The sequence below is a fragment of the Triturus cristatus genome, chromosome 12 (assembly GCF_964204655.1).
Source record: "Triturus cristatus chromosome 12, aTriCri1.1, whole genome shotgun sequence".
Taxonomy (NCBI): Eukaryota; Metazoa; Chordata; class Amphibia; order Caudata; family Salamandridae; genus Triturus; species Triturus cristatus.
This window is the reverse complement of record NC_140595.1, coordinates 83,499,051-83,518,032: the sequence shown is the minus strand read 5'-3', so window position 1 is coordinate 83,518,032 and position 18,982 is coordinate 83,499,051. Positions and strand designations below refer to the sequence as shown.

At 48.0% G+C, this 18,982-nt stretch overlaps 1 protein-coding gene across 1 annotated transcript in view; it reads left to right on the top strand.

Moving 5' to 3' along the window:
- DCST2 (DC-STAMP domain containing 2) overlaps positions 1-18,982 on the top strand; it is an 86,566-nt gene that overhangs the window by 11,616 nt on the left and 55,968 nt on the right. Inside the window, exons 5-10 of the mRNA XM_085639810.1 lie at positions 196-261; positions 1,327-1,540; positions 2,083-2,240; positions 4,081-4,245; positions 6,110-6,277; positions 9,965-10,065. Coding sequence (XP_085495936.1) covers positions 196-261; positions 1,327-1,540; positions 2,083-2,240; positions 4,081-4,245; positions 6,110-6,277; positions 9,965-10,065 — 872 coding nt within the window. The remainder of the gene's footprint in view (positions 1-195; positions 262-1,326; positions 1,541-2,082; positions 2,241-4,080; positions 4,246-6,109; positions 6,278-9,964; positions 10,066-18,982) is intronic.

The window sequence follows — 18,982 nt, the reverse complement described above, 5'->3', positions numbered from 1 at the left end:
AGTTCTTGACAAATCCGTAGCCTCGGCGAAGCATTTTTGGGAAGGCAGCTGTCCGGCTTGCAGGAGTTCTTACAATCATATCCTAAGTTTCTGCCTTCTCAAGCGTGTTTAAAGGGTCAAGGGAGAATTTGTACATTGGCCAAGCTGACATAGTTGTTCGACTGTAATGATCGTCTTTGCTTTTGTTTCCGGCAGTGCTTCTCTTGTTCTGCATCATTCCACACATCATTCAGGGCTTTATCAGGAAGAAAGTCGGTGAACGTAAGTAGTTTAAAAAACATTATCTTTATCTCTACAATTAGGCTTTGGACTGCTGTCCAGAGACAGGCTGGCCATGTGAAGATGTTGGGAGGGTTCCTCTGGCAAGGTGGAGCCTATGAATGGTGTGTGACAATGGTGTGAGAAAATGGTGTAGTCAGTGGATGTCAGGTGTGAGCCCTAGAAACATTTGAAAGGCAAAAAATACTGCCCAAAAGCCTGATTTTTCAAGTGGACAAGGCCGCATCAGCAAGGCAAGAGCTGAGCTGCAAAGTGAAAACCAGGGCGACAGCTTGGTTGTTACTGCAGATGAGGTTACCACTAGATCCTACAGATCCCAGGCAGGAGGGTGTTGAAAAAGGTAATTTCTAGTAAACATAGAGGCCAGATCAATACCAAGGCAGTCGGAGAAGAAGAATGTTTTGCAGCTATATTTGGAGTTGGGGAGGAACTGTGACCTCCTTATAACTCACAGTATTCCCTCACATAACTCACATGGGGCTAAACTTTTAATTGACCCTCACACAACTTTCCCCAGACCCTTACATAGATCTAAATAGGTCCACGTACAGCTTGTAGCAGACGGTCACACATGACCAGAAGAGCCTCCCAAAGACACAAAAAAAACACATGCAACTCTGAACAGACTATCACAAGGCTCTCAAGATGCATTTACATAATCTCACAACACCATTACATGGCCCTAGTTTAAGTTCACAGTGTCTCCAGCATGCTATTTCACAGTCAGCAGACCCTAACTTAGCTCCAACTGACTTTCACAACGCTTCGTAAATCCCACCATCTACCCGCTAGCAAACTGTGATGTACTCTGAGGCTGTAGGACATGTAAAGCACTGAGTAGATCACCCTAAGAGGAGAAGAGGAGGATTGCTGTTTTAAGACATTTATTTCATCCAGTTTGGGTAGTCTCCTTTGTGTGGGGTGTCCCGGGAGGATAAACACTCTCCTGCCTTGAGATGGTCTTGTATGCCCAATGGACCAACTCAGGTATAAGGGGGGTGTTCATAAGTGTTCCAGTGCTTTACAAGCTCCTGACCTCTACCGCAGCCATCATGAAGGTCATCGCGTTCATCAGGAGACAGTTTGACTTCAATATCACCATCACCCACAAGTTCGACATCGACTTCAGCGCAAGCAAGAGTCTCTCGCAGATAGCCGCAGACATAATGGCGGACGTCAATGAACGGATGCGCCCTTACAGGGAGTTCATCACCGTGTTCGGCTCTGTGGCCTCCATCATTACCGTCTACATCTATTACAGGTGAGTGTGGGGAAGGCGATTGTATGAATGAGGTAAGGATGCATGAGTTGAGGTCTAGAGGATTGAAAAAAAGCAAACCGACCAGGTGTCTCCACTGTACTGATCTTTCAGAGAAACATCATGTCAGTCAATTGTGTGATTTACCTCCACAGGACAGTGATCAATGGAATGGGGAGAGGTGTGTGTGTTTGCGTATGTGTCTGTGGTTGTCTGTCTGTGACTGTTCGCTGAGCTGTCGGTCTGTTTGCCTCAACATGATTTTCAAGCCTGGTTTTCCATAACCACGGAGGGTTCTACCCCTGTCATGCCAGTGTTTTCGTAATTTGTCTATATATCGCAGTGATGAGATGTGGCTTGAGAAGCGGTCTAACCAATGGGGAAGGGGCTGTCTAGGACCCAGCACACCTTCACTAACTACACCTCTTTAAAGACTGCAGCCTATAAACACTTCAAACACGAAGGGATTGGGAATTCTAGAGAATGTGCTTAGTATATTGCTTCCTAGTTACCTCGTCTCTGACTGGTTGTCTTCTCCCCGTTAGGGCGCTGCTCTACCGCAAACATTATCTGTATGATGATAACTTTGACAATATCTACATAACCAGAGACTTCCTGGAAATTGATTTCATGAGGGCTCGGCGTGGCCGGAGCACCATCCTGCCTTTGTTGTCGTCAGAGAGTCGAAAATATCTCCGTCCAGGTAAGTTAACACAGTGCTCCATTGGCGCATGCCCCATGGAAGAGCTGATTGGCTGCAACATCCTTAGTAGCAAGTGTCAGACTGGTAGAAGTAGAGTTTCCATTCCACCTCTGCCACCAGCCTCCTGGGTCTTCACCAGGCAGACGTTTGGAGTGAATTCAATTTTTTAATTTAAGGGTGAATCTTTGACAGTAGGCCAACGTTATTTCCTTAACAGTGGTTCTTAGGAGGTCATAAGTCTAATAGTCATCATTTGCAGATAGGCTGTCTCCGGATATTGTTTTGGTCAGATGACAAGAGGCGGTCAAACATGGACTTGACTGATGTGAAGTGAATCATTTAATATCCCCATACATTACATCTAAGCCAGTCAGTAACCTATTGCAGTTAGTTCATTCTGTCAGTCAGTCCCCATAGCCAGCCATATTGAAGCATTCTGAGTCACCAGCCTTCCAGTCCAAAGGGCCCTCCACTTTGTTCTGTTTCACTGGTGAAAGTAACATTGTCAAATGTCTTCTGCTCTTCCTGACAATTCATGAATTTTAGATGTTGTATGCAAGTTTTAAGCATGCAAAGGTCCTCAGAGATTTCCTGTCTTTTTCGTCATGAGTTTCCTCAGACTGCGAAAATCTCAATGCTAGTGAGCAATAAATCTGCTCTTTCTGTATTGGCCAGTACGAATGGCTGATACCCAGCAGGCGTGGGTCCCTTGCTCGCTTTGCCACTGGATTCAAGCTAGCCTGGCGGATGAGGGGTAAAACCCGAAACTGGTCCCAAGATGCATGTTTCTGGTCCAGGGAGGACCTGGCCTGGCATTTCGGGCTGGACTGTTTCCATGGCGAACAGGGTCAAGACTGATTTGCATATGGCTGGGTCCAAACTGGGGTGGCATATTGAGCAAAATAACGATGGATTAAACCCAGATCTGTGACTGGGGTGAGAGGTTGAAAAGTTTCAGCGCTCCGTTCATCATCTTGTTGTGTTTACTAATACCCATTAGTACAAGGACTGGTCCTTCCTAGACACATGTTCTTGTTCTGCAGATTCCTACTGGTTTAAAATACTCACAAAAAGGAATGCCAAAGAAATAAGTGACTGGAGAATTTGTTTATTTCTCTACCTACTATGACAATTGAAGTATGTATGTAGCCTGCCTCAACTTCGACTTCCAAGTTTGTGTCTGAGTAATGGCCATCCTGCTAAGCCCTCATACTGTCAAATGTGAAAAATAAGCGGATGGTTCTCACTGTGCCCTGCATCCTGTCCAAGCTCCAGTTAGAGTTGCTCACTACAAATGTGAATTCAAGTGAATAAATAGTGCTAACTCTTTATCCTAGACCCTGCTTTCCAGCTATCCAAGTCTTTACACTACCAAAATCCTTCCACTGCCGCTGGGAACAATTGGGGTTCACTCACTAGTAATCCCACCTTGTCCAGCACTCTGATTTTCATGTCAGGCCAAAATATAATGCTTTGGAGACATAGAAGATGGCCCATGAGGCCTCAGGCCTGGGTACGCTTATACTTATGGCTCTAATGTCCTACCTCGTCAACGGGATGATAGGATTTAAATAGAACAGATCAGGGCTGATTTAACCACAAACCCCACATTCCTCAGTTTGAAAAAGGCAGCCATTTCCCTACTATACACATGGCCAAGGTTTTCCAACATTTGTTAGGTGAAATCACTTCCAAAAGTTGCTTAACCATATTTTTGAAGGATCGGCCAATATTCGGCGCTTAGATGTCAACAGGCCTGATTCATATTTCTTGGTTCCTGTGTCCTAGGTTTCTTCTCCATGACCTCACTTCTGGTTCTTTCCTTCCTCATCCTGTCCAGGCTCATGCTTCATGACCCTGAAGGAAAAGAGACTCTACACACTCGCCATCACCAAAGTCCTACGACAAATGATCATCGTCATCTTCTTTGTGATTATGGACTACATTATTTTCTGGATCCTCGATATGGTCCGCTTCCATTTGCAGCGAGAGATCGTTGCCAAAGGTGAGTCACCCTTCCTTGGCCTGTCGTAATCTTTATTTTTTCTCCTGTGTATGCTTTCTCGTCACCTTGACCACCCTCCTGCATCCTGAATCTGATAAAGACTCACCTTGGATTCCAAAATAGCTTAGTTCCATTTTGTATAGCTTGGGTAGAAACAGAAGGGTCCATCAAAGGAAATGGCAGCTTACAGAGTGCAGTATAATCCAGGGGTGTCCCATGAAGTCGATTGAGTCAAGAAACGGAACTCGCTAATTTTAGAATACATAGCAGCAACCCCTTGACTTTGGTATGAGAAGGTCACAAAATCGGTTACAATCACAAACTTCAAGTGCCCTGTATTACATGAGTGCCTGGGCAAGTTTTGATTTTGGAACAAGACTTTCCCCCCGTAACCTCCTATTCACTAACGGTCTAGAAGCGTAATCTGGATCTGAGAGTTTTTTGGATCCTCTTGGTGAGTATTGATTCCACATCCAAAGGCCTCATGCAGTGTTGAGACCATCTCTGGAGGTTGCATTTCCATATGGACAACGATAGACGGGTGGCCAGAGACAAGCGGCGAAAGACGGGGTACATTGCAAGCCTTACATGGAAAGGCGTGAGAACGCATCCATGTGGACATCACAGGACAAGGGGGAGAAAGGTGGGCCTGAGGGAGATGATTGAGATGACACAGAAATGAACAAGAATAGGTTGAATTTCAATGGATTCTTCAGGCTGTGCCTGCCTACAGGTAGGGAGGATGGAGGGAGAGAGCTCTTCCACCCTCTTCCAGCCCAACAGGTGGGAGTATCATAACAGGTGCACCTTGGTGGGGTAAAGGGACATTTGTTTCCCTAGTTACAGGGGGAAGCGTTAAAGTCCGCCTGGATATATCTGTGCGTCAGTCTGCAGCCAGCTGTTGTTCTCCACAGCTGGGAATGGTGGAGGAAGTTCTCCAGTGGTGCTTCAACGTCCTGTCCAGTCAGCCTAGGGCAAGTGTGTTTCTGTGCAACAAGCAGTATGTGTGGGAGAAGGGGCTTGAGCAAAGAGGAGAACTGCAGTTGGGGAAATTAGAGTAAGGAAGAAAAGTTAAAGGAAAGAAGGAGATGGATAGAGAAAGGCGACGTGAAGGGGACAGGGGAGAGAGTTTGGTGGAGAAGGGCAAAGGAAAGGGAACATGGGAGAAAGACCTGATGGAATAGAAGGGAGGGTTGTGGAAAGATAAGAGGGGATACAAACTTAGGGAAGGCAAAAAATAGAAGAAGGACTTTGTCAAATAGAAGGAGGAAGAGAGAAGGACTGCGACCAGGAGGCAGGAGAACTAAAAGATTGGAGAGCAAGAATGTTTGAAAAGGCGGGAGACAAAGAGCTGAAGTCAGAAGGATGAGCGGCAGGAGAAGGACTGAGGAAAGGACTGTTTGCTGCTGTGAGCGGTTTTAGTTGCCACGTCTTTGATAAACAGCGTAGTCGCGCCTTGTAATCTGTAAATGTTACAGCACAAGTGTGGGGGCTTGAAGGAATGGCGCCTCTTTCAGATGTCTGATTAACACTGCTTCCATTTTTGGGAAATCTCTTTCTTTCTACAGACCAGTTGGCAGTGTACTTTTGAATATGCATTTTCTTTTCAGATTGAACTCTAATTTGTGTTGCCTTATTTCACTATCCATGTTGGACTGAAATGAACCTGGTGGCGCCACAGTTGTAAATATAAATGTACATGCCACTTAAAAACCGAGGTATCAAGGTACGAGAATAAAGCACATCTGGATGGAGTAGTCTCTCTGCAGGCCCAGTGTGGTTTTGTTGGTGTCTTCTTAAAGGACCCAGTTCATTGGTTAGCCCTGCCGTGATGTCACTAAACTCTCTGTGTGTTCTTTTGCAGCCCCCGTTAGCATCGCTGTCCAAGTCCAGGGTGAGGGCTATACTAGCGACATATTCAGAGACATTGTGAAGTCATTCGATGCGCTCCAGGTGAGCAACATCAGCGTCGTATCCCGGAAGTGCTTCTTGCAGCCTTCAGAGCCGGACTACAAAGGATACCTCATCATAGGTGAGACAGTGGGGCAACAGGGCAGAGAGCCAGGGAATCAGGGGTTTGGAATAGCAGAATTGGGCAAGCAGAATCTGGAAAAGAACAGTGAGGTCATGGGTGAGGTTGCCAGATGTGAAGGATGGAGACAGAGAAGGCACAAGTCATGGATGGACGCGAGAGGATGGAAAGACCCCGCTCCATCCTCCTCAGCCCCATGCCCAGGGAGAGTCTGTGGGGTGTTTGTGGGGTCATCTTGTGCCTCGCCATCTTTGTTTGCTCGCATTTTCGAAACCTGTATGGACTCCATTACACTTAACGAAATATGATCTTAGGGCAGTGCTTAATTTGAGCTGGTGGTTTCCGGTGCTGGGCACCAGCACTTAATTGTCAACACCAGCGCTTGTGACAGTGGGCCACAAGATGGCGCTGTCTGGTTAATTTCGATATGTCCACTACTACAGTTAATTTTTAATTGAATATAGATTAAAAATGACTTGTACCTGCCGCCCAAGCCATTCTAATAGCTAATCGCGTTCCATTGCAACGAGGTCGTTACAACAACCGCGTTGTTAGAACGCAATACCTTTACATCACAAGTCATTAGATCGACTTGCTGTAGGGGGCACGCTGGACTTGGAAATAGTATAATTTACTATTCCTACTCCAGCGTGTGCAACAATAGGGAAGGTGTTGGAATAGTAAATTATACTATTCCTTAGTTTAGAGTGCCCCCTACAGCAAGTCGATCTAATGACTTATAATGTAAAGGTATCGCGTGCTAACAACACGGTCGTTGTGACGATCGCGTTTTAAATGCACTGCAATGTAATGGCAGTGTTGTAAACGCTGTTTCCCCTCGTGCACCCCTACAAAGTCCTCCATGACCTAGGACCTGCTTATATCAACCATCGACTCAACTTACACCAACCCTGCAGACACCTGCGCTCCTCGTCACTCGCCCATCCATCCATTGCAGCCGCAGTGTTGGCCGCTCCTTCTCCTACATGGCTGCCAAGACCTGTAACAACCTTTCCCTCCAGCCCCGTACAGCCCCTTGCTGGCAGACTTCAGAGAGAGACTCAAGACCTGGCTCTTCGATGGAGTGCCCAGATACCCCTAGGGGTGACAGTGTTGCGTTTTACAAATGCTGATTGGTTGATTGATGTTCTATGCCCCATTCACCCCCTCCTTTCTCTGCGTCTTCTCAGAAGTGTAGCTTGGTCAGTGAGATTCCAAGGTTTGAATCTCAAATGTCCCAACTAAAGAAGCTGTGGGCTGTAGGGTGGGGGCTTGTGATGACCACGGTTAAGGGAGGGGCTGTTTCCATGAGGAACAGGCTCTGTACTGATTTGCATCAGGTGGTCCTCTGCCTAGGACAATGGCTGAAAACGATGGCTTGGAGTGCTACCCTGAGCAATTGCCACTGGTTAGACTATTTCCGGCCATTCATCCCATCTTCTTTAGGGTATTCGATTGCCGTGGTACGCCTTGAAACTTGAGACTGAGCAGCTTTCCAAGCCCACTGCTGCCAATGTTTGTGAAATCCAAAAAGTAGCAAATTTGCACCCATTCAAGGAGTACTTCAGTGGGTACTTTGTTAGTTAACCGGTGACTATATATGTATTTAAGATTGCAATCCAAAAAAATGAAGAAGTTAAAACCTGTTAGTGAAATAAGAACAATAAGAAAACCCGACACAGACACGGCAGACCCGACTATGGCCCTCAAACCCGATTACCAAAACAAGAATGCGTTTGAGGTATGTCATCCCAAACACGCCAGCTGAATCCTAGGGCGTTATTATAGACGGAGCAGCATTGCAGTCAGTTAGTGGTTGTGGTTGTGGATTCCCAACATGGAGAAAAAAAGTGAATGCATTTCACCATGCACAACTTTGCAACATGTACAATTACGTAAGCAGAAATACTTCAGAATTCGCGCCAATAGTGATTCACAGCAGTTTGTCAGAAGTTAGCCTGCAAACCTATGGCTGGCAGGTTTACAGAGGTACTTCCGTAAGATTTGTGAATAGCTTATAGTTTGCACGCATGCAAGATGGTAAACTTGCGGGTGAAGACTTACAACTTTTTAAAAGAACAGCAGGAATGGAAAGGCTGAAAGAACCGAATCCGACGTGGCCGTCCATCATTACTCCAGCTTGGAAGGTACATTGGACTCTTGAAGGATGGCAACTTTGACAAGCAGTACCAGATAAACTCTCAAGCTGCCCACTGACCTATGCAATCCTATCTACAATGTTTAGACCTAGAGTATACGCTTTCTATATAGCTAGACTCACCGGAGACAACCACCCAGGCTTCCTAACCTCTAAAAACAGGGACTTCAGGAGGCTGAAGAAAAGTGAGCCTCTCTTTTAGGCACCTGCTGACAATGCTACGCGGATCCACTTGCCCTAAGATCTCAAAATGTCTACCCCATTTGCATCCACAACCAATCACCTATGATGTAACACCCCCTCATTTTTATTTTAAAATCTGTTTTTATTAGGCTTTCTTAAACAGGGCAGACATACCCAATAAACATTCCTTTTAATAGTGGTCATTTGATGGGTACCTAAAAATCAAGTATACATCAAGGCTGATTTAAGCAAAATAGATTCACATTCCCCACTGTGGCGTGTACATGCGGCTGCTGTGTGTACTTATGTCTTGAGTATTTGTCATTGGTATTTATGTAGGCTCCTCAGCGCATGCGTGTATGTTGCACATCGATTCTACTAGTCTTTTCTGTGTGGCAGTCTGTGAACTGGGGAGGCGGGTAGTAATGTAACAGGGGCCACTTAAAACATCATAGGTGGTTGTGTGATAGTAAGAGAGTTGCCTGGTCCTCCCGCATGGTGTATCTTTTGTATTGTCGCACAGGTGAGGGAAACTATTGTGTGTCTGAGGGGCAATATTGGGCAATGCACACTTATGTCCAAGTCCTATTTTCTCAGATGAACTTTTTGGCGGTCAGTAGCCTCTGCTTTTAGTGTGTACCCCTGTACAGTGGCGTTCGTTGAGGCTGAATCTTCCGTATTGGCGTTGTGCATGTTTTGCCGTTTGGTTAGTACCACATCCCAGCTTGCGGCGAGTGGTGTCCTGCAGGTACCCATGGTGTCTTCCCGATATAGCGCAATGCTCTCGGCCTTGGCCCATGTCAGCATGGAGTGTCTCCACACTAGTATGTGTGGGGGATCCGGAGCCCTCCATTTCCGGGGGAATAGTCTTTTCGCTACAGCGATGCCCAGATCGAGAAACCTTGAGGTCACTTTGTGTGCCCGGCTTCTACGGTATAAATGCAAAATGTATACTTTCCACTCAAATGTAAGGGAGCGGTCTGTACATTGGGTGAGAGTGTCTGCCACCTCTGTCCAATACCTATGAAGGTTGGGGCATCCCCATAACACATGCAGTAGATCGGCGTCTATGAGGGAGCGTCCACTCGGCCAAAATACAGGTTCATTTTTGCAGGTGTGAGGTATGCTCGCTGTGTAATGTAGTATTGTATTTGGCATAGGCGCGCATTCCTATGGATGTGTACAGGGCTCTCCAATACTGAGGGCCACTCGGGGTCCGTGAGTTAGGGATTGTTAGGGAACCGATGATTTCATAGGTTGCCTTCAGAGATAATAACTTGTCTTTAGCTGTGTTCCTTACATTCCAGTGTTCTAAAATGTATTCTTGTTTCTTTCCCTACATCCAGGCCTTCTGTATGGAGTCTCTTTCTTTGTGGCATTGTTTGGAGCCTATATCTTCAGACTGCAGAGGGTAGTCTGTGCTGCATACTACCCAGACAGGGAGCTGGTGAGTAGCCCACAGCAGGGCAGTCTGTACTGCCCTGCACCTAGACTGGGAGCAGGGGAGTACCTCTGTTGAACTAGATGGGCTGCATAAAATCCAGCCACAGAAAATGTGGGAACAGCCGTGGCACAGCGTGGGGGCAGATGGCTTGGACACATAACCAGTGAGCAGTAGACACTGGATGCTCTACAGAACCGCAGCTCACCTCCTCTGACCCAGGCTATGGTTTTATGGTTCTATCTACACTACAGCCCACCTCCTCTGACCCAGGCTATGGGTTTATGGTTCCATCCACACTAGAGCCCCCCTCATCTGACCCAGGCTATGGTTTTATGGTTCTATCTACACTACAGCGCACCTCCGCTGACCCTGGCTTTACGGTTTTTGTTCTATCTACACTACAGCGCACCTCCGCTGACCCTGGCTTTACGGTTTTTGTTCTATCTACACTACAGCACACCTCCTCTGACCCAAGCTATGGTTTTTTGGTTCTAGCTACACTACAGCGCACCTCCGCTGACCCTGGCTATGGTCTTATGGTTCTATCTACACTACAGCCCCCCTCCTCTTACCCAGGCTATGGTTTTATGGTTCTAGCTACACTACAGCGCACCTCCGCTGACCCTGGCTATGGTCTTATGGTTCTATCTACACTACAGCCCCCCTCCTCTTACCGAGGCTATGGTTTTATGGTTCTAGCTACACTACAGCGCACCTCCTCTGACCCTGGCTTTATGGTTTTTGTTCTATCTACACTACAGCGCACCTCCTCTGACCCAAGCTATGGTTTTTTGGTTCTAGCTACACTACAGCGCACCTCCGCTGACCCTGGCTATGGTCTTATGGTTCTATCTACACTACAGCCCCCCTCCTCTTACCCAGGCTATGGTTTTATGGTTCTAGCTACACTACAGCGCACCTCCGCTGACCCTGGCTATGGTCTTATGGTTCTATCTACACTACAGCCCCCCTCCTCTTACCGAGGCTATGGTTTTATGGTTCTAGCTACACTACAGCCCACCTCCTCTGACCCTGGCTTTATGGTTTTTGTTCTATCTACACTACAGCGCACCTCCTCTGACCCAAGCTATGGTTTTATGGTTCTATCTACACTACAGCGCACCTCCTCTGACTCAGGCTATGCTCTTATGGTTCTAGCTACATTACAGCCCCCCTCCTCTGACCCCGGCTATGGTCTTATGGTTCAATCTACACTACGGCGCACCTCCGCTGACCCAGGCTATGGTTTTTTGGTTCTGTCTACACTACAGCGCACCTCCGCTGACCAGGCTATGGTTTTTTGGTTCAATCTACACTACGGCGCACCTCCGCTGACCCAGGCTATGGTTTTTTCGTTCTATCTACACTACAGGACACCTCCTCTGACCCAGGCTATGGTCTTATGGTTCTGCATACACTACAGCCCCAACGCTGACCCAGGCTATTGTTTTTTGGTTCTATCTACACTACAGCGCACCTCCTCTGACCCAGGCTATGGTCTTATGGTTCTATCTACACTACAGCGCACTTCTTCTGGCCCAGGCTATGTTTTTTTGGTTCTGTCTACACTACAGCGCACCTCCTCTGACCCAGGCTATGGTTTTTTGGTTCTATCTACTCTACAGCGCACTTCCTCTGACTCAGGCTATGGTTTTTGGTTCTATCTACACTACAGCGCACCTCCTCGGAACCAGGCTATGGTTTTTTGGTTCTATCTACACTACAGCGCACCTTCTCTGGCCCAGGCTATGGTCTTATGGTTCTATATACACTACAACCCCCCTCCACTGACCCAGGCTATGGTTTTTTGGCTCTGTCTACACTACAGCGCATCTCCGCTGACCCAGGCTATGGTTTTTTGCTTCTATCTACTCTGCAGCGCACCTCTTCTGACCCAGGCTATGGTTTTTGGTTCTATCTGCACTACAGCGCACCTCCTCTGACCCAGGCTATGGTCTTATGGTTCTATCTACACTACAGCCCCCCTCCTCTTACCCAGGCTATGGTTTTATGGTTCTAGCTACACTACAGCGCACCTCCGCTGACCCTGGCTTTACGGTTTTTGTTCTATCTACACTACAGCGCACCTCCGCTGACCCTGGCTTTACGGTTTTTGTTCTATCTACACTACAGCGCACCTCCTCTGACCCAAGCTATGGTTTTTTGGTTCTAGCTACACTACAGCGCACCTCCGCTGACCCTGGCTATGGTCTTATGGTTCTATCTACACTACAGCCCCCCTCCTCTTACCCAGGCTATGGTTTTATGGTTCTAGCTACACTACAGCCCACCTCCTCTGACCCTGGCTTTATGGTTTTTGTTCTATCTACACTACAGCGCACCTCCTCTGACCCAAGCTATGGTTTTATGGTTCTATCTACACTACAGCGCACCTCCTCTGACTCAGGCTATGCTTTTATGGTTCTAGCTACATTACAGCCCCCCTCCTCTGACCCCGGCTATGGTCTTATGGTTCAATCTAAACTACGGTGCACCTCCGCTGACCCAGGCTATGGTTTTTTGGTTCTATCTACACTACGGCGCACCTCCGCTGACCCAGGCTATGGTTTTTTCGTTCTATCTACACTACAGGACACCTCCTCTGACCCAGGCTATGGTCTTATGGTTCTGCATACACTACAGCCCCAACGCTGACCCAGGCTATTGTTTTTTGGTTCTATCTACACTACAGCGCACCTCCTCTGACCCAGGCTATGGTCTTATGGTTCTATCTACACTACAGCGCACTTCTTCTGGCCCAGGCTATGTTTTTTTGGTTCTGTCTACACTACAGCGCACCTCCTCTGACCCAGGCTATGGTTTTTTGGTTCTATCTACTCTACAGCGCACTTCCTCTGACTCAGGCTATGGTTTTTGGTTCTATCTACACTACAGCGCACCTCCTCGGAACCAGGCTATGGTTTTTTGGTTCTATCTACACTACAGCGCACCTTCTCTGGCCCAGGCTATGGTCTTATGGTTCTATATACACTACAACCCCCCTCCACTGACCCAGGCTATGGTTTTTTGGCTCTGTCTACACTACAGCGCATCTCCGCTGACCCAGGCTATGGTTTTTTGCTTCTATCTACTCTGCAGCGCACCTCTTCTGACCCAGGCTATGGTTTTTGGTTCTATCTACACTACAGCCCTCCTCCTCTGACTCAGGCTATGGTCTTATGGTTCTGTCTACACTACAGCCCCCTCCACTGACCCAGGCTATTGTTTTTTGGTTCTATCTGCACTACAGCGCACCTCCTCTGACCCTTATGGTTCTATCTACACTACAGCGCGCTTCTTCTGGCCCAGGCTATGTTTTTTTGGTTCTGTCTACACTACAGCGCACCTCCCCTGACCCAGGCTATGGTTTTATGGTTCTATCTACACTACAGCGCACCTCCTCTGACCCAGGCTATGATTTTTTCGTTCTATCTACTCTACAGCGCACTTCCTCTGACTCAGGCTATGGTTTTTGGTTTTTTCTACACTACAGCGCACCTCCTCGGAACCAGGCTATGGTCTTATGGTTCTATATACACTATAGCCCCCCTCCACTGACCCAGGCTATGGTTTTTTGGTTCTGTCTACACTACAGCGCACCTCCGCTGACCCAGGCTATGGTTTTTTGGTTCTATCTACACTACAGCGCACCTCCGCTGACCCAGGCTATGGTTCTTTCGTTCTATCTACACTACAGGACACCTCCTCTGACCCAGGCTATGGTCTTATGGTTCTGCATACACTACAGCCCCAACGCTGACCCAGGCTATTGTTTTTTGGTTCTATCTACACTACAGCGCACCTCCTCTGACCCAGGCTATGGTCTTATGGTTCTATCTACACTACAGCGCACTTCTTCTGGCCCAGGCTATGTTTTTTTGGTTCTGTCTACACTACAGCGCACCTCCTCTGACCCAGGCTATGGTTTTTTGGTTCTATCTACCCTACAGCGCACTTCCTCTGACTCAGGCTATGGTTTTTGGTTCTATCTACACTACAGCGCACCTCCTCGGAACCAGGCTATGGTTTTTTGGTTCTATCTACACTACAGCGCACCTTCTCTGGCCCAGGCTATGGTCTTATGGTTCTATATACACTACAACCCCCCTCCACTGACCCAGGCTATGGTTTTTGGCTTTGTCTACACTACAGCGCATCTCCGCTGACCCAGGCTATGGTTTTTTGCTTCTATCTACTCTGCAGCGCACCTCTTCTGACCCAGGCTATGGTTTTTGGTTCTATCTACACTACAGCCCTCCTCCTCTGACCCAGGCTATGGTCTTATGGTTCTGTCTACACTACAGCCCCCTCCACTGACCCAGGCTATTGTTTTTTGGGTCTATCTGCACTACAGCGCACCTCCTCTGACCCTTATGGTTCTATCTACACTACAGCGCGCTTCTTCTGGCCCAGGCTATGTTTTTTTGGTTCTGTCTACACTACAGCGCACCTCCCCTGACCCAGGCTATGGTTTTATGGTTCTATCTACACTACAGCGCACCTCCTCTGACCCAGGCTATGATTTTTTGGTTCTATCTACTCTACAGCGCACTTCCTCTGACTCAGGCTATGGTTTTTGGTTTTTTCTACACTACAGCGCACCTCCTCGGAACCAGGCTATGGTCTTATGGTTCTATATACACTATAGCCCCCCTCCACTGACCCAGGCTATGGTTTTTTGGTTCTGTCTACACTACAGCGCACCTCCGCTGACCCAGGCTATGGTTTTTTGGTTCTATCTACACTACAGCGCACCTCCGTTGACCCAGGCTATGGTTTTATGGTTCTATCTACACTACAGTACACCTACTCTGACCCAGGCTATGGTTTTATGGTTCTATCTACACTACAGCGCACCTCCTCTGACCCAGGCAATGGTTTTATGGTTCTATCTGCACTACAGCGCACCTCTTCTGACCCAGGCTATGGTCTTATGGTTCTATCTGAACTACAGCGCACCTCCTCTGACCCCGGCTATGGTTTTATGGTTCTATCTACTCTACAGCGCACCTCCTCTGACCCCGGCTATGGTTTTATGGTTCTATCTACTCTACAGCGCACCTCTGCTGACCCAGGCTATGGTCTTATGGTTCTATATACACTACAGCCCACCTCCTCTGACCCAGGCTATGGTCTTATGGTTCTATCTGAACTACAGCGCACCTCCTCTGACCCCGGCTATGGTTTTATGGTTCTATCTACTCTACAGCGCACCTCCTCTGACCCCGGCTATGGTTTTATGGTTCTATCTACTCTACAGCCCCCCTCCTCTGACCCAGGCTATGGTTTTTTGGTTCTGTCTACTCTGCAGCGCACCTCAGCTGACCCAGGCTATGGTTTTATGGTTCTATATACACTACAGCCCCCCTCCGCTGACCCTGGCTTTACGGTTTTTGTTCTATCTACACTACAGCGCACCTCCGCTGACCCTGGCTTTACGGTTTTTGTTCTATCTACACTACAGCGCACCTCCTCTGACCCAAGCTATGGTTTTTTGGTTCTATCTACACTACAGCGCACCTCCGCTGACCCTGGCTATGGTCTTATGGTTCTATCTACACTACAGCCCCCCTCCTCTTACCGAGGCTATGGTTTTATAGTTCTAGCTACACTACAGCCCACCTCCTCTGACCCTGGCTTTACGGTTTTTGTTCTATCTACACTACAGCGCACCTCCTCTGACCCAAGCTATGGTTTTATGGTTCTATCTACACTACAGCGCACCTCCTCTGACTCAGGCTATGCTTTTATGGTTCTAGCTACATTACAGCCCCCCTCCTCTGACCCCGGCTATGGTCTTATGGTTCAATCTACACTACGGTGCACCTCCGCTGACCCAGGCTATGGTTTTTTGGTTCTATCTACACTACGGCGCACCTCCGCTGACCCAGGCTATGGTTTTTTCGTTCTATCTACACTACAGGACACCTCCGCTGACCCAGGCTATGGTTTTTTCGTTCTATCTACACTACAGGACACCTCCTCTGACCCAGGCTATGGTCTTATGGTTCTGCATACACTACAGCCCCAACGCTGACCCAAGCTATTGTTTTTTGGTTCTATCTACACTACAGCGCACCTCCTCTGACCCAGGCTATGGTCTTATGGTTCTATCTACACTACAGCGCACTTCTTCTGGCCCAGGCTATGTTTTTTTGGTTCTGTCTACACTACAGCGCACCTCCTCTGACCCAGGCTATGGTTTTTTGGTTCTATCTACTCTACAGCGCACTTCCTCTGACTCAGGCTATGGTTTTTGGTTCTATCTACACTACAGCGCACCTCCTCGGAACCAGGCTATGGTTTTTTGGTTCTATCTACACTACAGCGCACCTTCTCTGGCCCAGGCTATGGTCTTATGGTTCTATATACACTACAACCCCCCTCCACTGACCCAGGCTATGGTTTTTTGGCTCTGTCTACACTACAGCGCATCTCCGCTGACCCAGGCTATGGTTTTTTGCTTCTATCTACTCTGCAGCGCACCTCTTCTGACCCAGGCTATGGTTTTTGGTTCTATCTACACTACAGCCCTCCTCCTCTGACCCAGGCTATGGTCTTATGGTTCTGTCTACACTACAGCCCCCTCCACTGACCCAGGCTATTGTTTTTTGGTTCTATCTACACTACAGTGCACCTCCTCGGAACCAGGCTATGGTTTTTTGGTTCTATCTACACTACAGCGCACCTTCTCTGGCCCAGGCTATGGTCTTATGGTTCTATATACACTACAACCCCCCTCCACTGACCCAGGCTATGGTTTTTTGGCTCTGTCTACACTACAGCGCATCTCCGCTGACCCAGGCTATGGTTTTTTGCTTCTATCTACTCTGCAGCGCACCTCTTCTGACCCAGGCTATGGTTTTTGGTTCTATCTACACTACAGCCCTCCTCCTCTGACCCAGGCTATTGTTTTTTGGTTCTATCTGCACTACAGCGCACCTCCTCTGACCCAGGCTATGATTTTTTGGTTCTATCTACTCTACAGCGCACTTCCTCTGACTCAGGCTATGGTTTTTGGTTTTTTCTACACTACAGCGCACCTCCTCGGAACCAGGCTATGGTCTTATGGTTCTATATACACTATAGCCCCCCTCCACTGACCCAGGCTATGGTTTTTTGGTTCTGTCTACACTACAGCGCACCTCCGCTGACCCAGGCTATGGTTTTTTGGTTCTATCTACACTACAGCGCACCTCCGCTGACCCAGGCTATGGTTTTTTCGTTCTATCTACACTACAGGACACCTCCTCTGACCCAGGCTATGGTCTTATGGTTCTGCATACACTACAGCCCCAACGCTGACCCAGGCTATTGTTTTTTGGTTCTATCTACACTACAGCGCACCTCCTCTGACCCAGGCTATGGTCTTATGGTTCTATCTACACTACAGCGCACCTCCGCTGACCCTGGCTTTACGGTTTGTGTTCTATCTACACTACAGCGCACCTCCGCTGACCCTGGCTTTACGGTTTTTGTTCTATCTACACTACAGCACACCTCCTCTGACCCAAGCTATGGTTTTTTGGTTCTAGCTACACTACAGCGCACCTCCGCTGACCCTGGCTATGGTCTTATGGTTCTATCTACACTACAGCCCCCCTCCTCTTACCCAGGCTATGGTTTTATGGTTCTAGCTACACTACAGCGCACCTCCGCTGACCCTGGCTATGGTCTTATGGTTCTATCTACACTACAGCCCCCCTCCTCTTACCGAGGCTATGGTTTTATGGTTCTAGCTACACTACAGCGCACCTCCTCTGACCCTGGCTTTATGGTTTTTGTTCTATCTACACTACAGCGCACCTCCTCTGACCCAAGCTATGGTTTTTTGGTTCTAGCTACACTACAGCGCACCTCCGCTGACCCTGGCTATGGTCTTATGGTTCTATCTACACTACAGCCCCCCTCCTCTTACCCAGGCTATGGTTTTATGGTTCTAGCTACACTACAGCGCACCTCCGCTGACCCTGGCTATGGTCTTATGGTTCTATCTACACTACAGCCCCCCTCCTCTTACCGAGGCTATGGTTTTATGGTTCTAGCTACACTACAGCCCACCTCCTCTGACCCTGGCTTTATGGTTTTTGTTCTATCTACACTACAGCGCACCTCCTCTGACCCAAGCTATGGTTTTATGGTTCTATCTACACTACAGCGCACCTCCTCTGACTCAGGCTATGCTCTTATGGTTCTAGCTACATTACAGCCCCCCTCCTCTGACCCCGGCTATGGTCTTATGGTTCAATCTACACTACGGCGCACCTCCGCTGACCCAGGCTATGGTTTTTTGGTTCTGTCTACACTACAGCGCACCTCCGCTGACCAGGCTATGGTTTTTTGGTTCAATCTACACTACGGCGCACCTCCGCTGACCCAGGCTATGGTTTTTTCGTTCTATCTACACTACAGGACACCTCCTCTGACCCAGGCTATGGTCTTATGGTTCTGCATACACTACAGCCCCAACGCTGACCCAGGCTATTGTTTTTTGGTTCTATCTACACTACAGCGCACCTCCTCTGACCCAGGCTATGGTCTTATGGTTCTATCTACACTACAGCGCACTTCTTCTGGCCCAGGCTATGTTTTTTTGGTTCTGTCTACACTACAGCGCACCTCCTCTGACCCAGGCTATGGTTTTTTGGTTCTATCTACTCTACAGCGCACTTCCTCTGACTCAGGCTATGGTTTTTGGTTCTATCTACACTACAGCGCACCTCCTCGGAACCAGGCTATGGTTTTTTGGTTCTATCTACACTACAGCGCACCTTCTCTGGCCCAGGCTATGGTCTTATGGTTCTATATACACTACAACCCCCCTCCACTGACCCAGGCTATGGTTTTTTGGCTCTGTCTACACTACAGCGCATCTCCGCTGACCCAGGCTATGGTTTTTTGCTTCTATCTACTCTGCAGC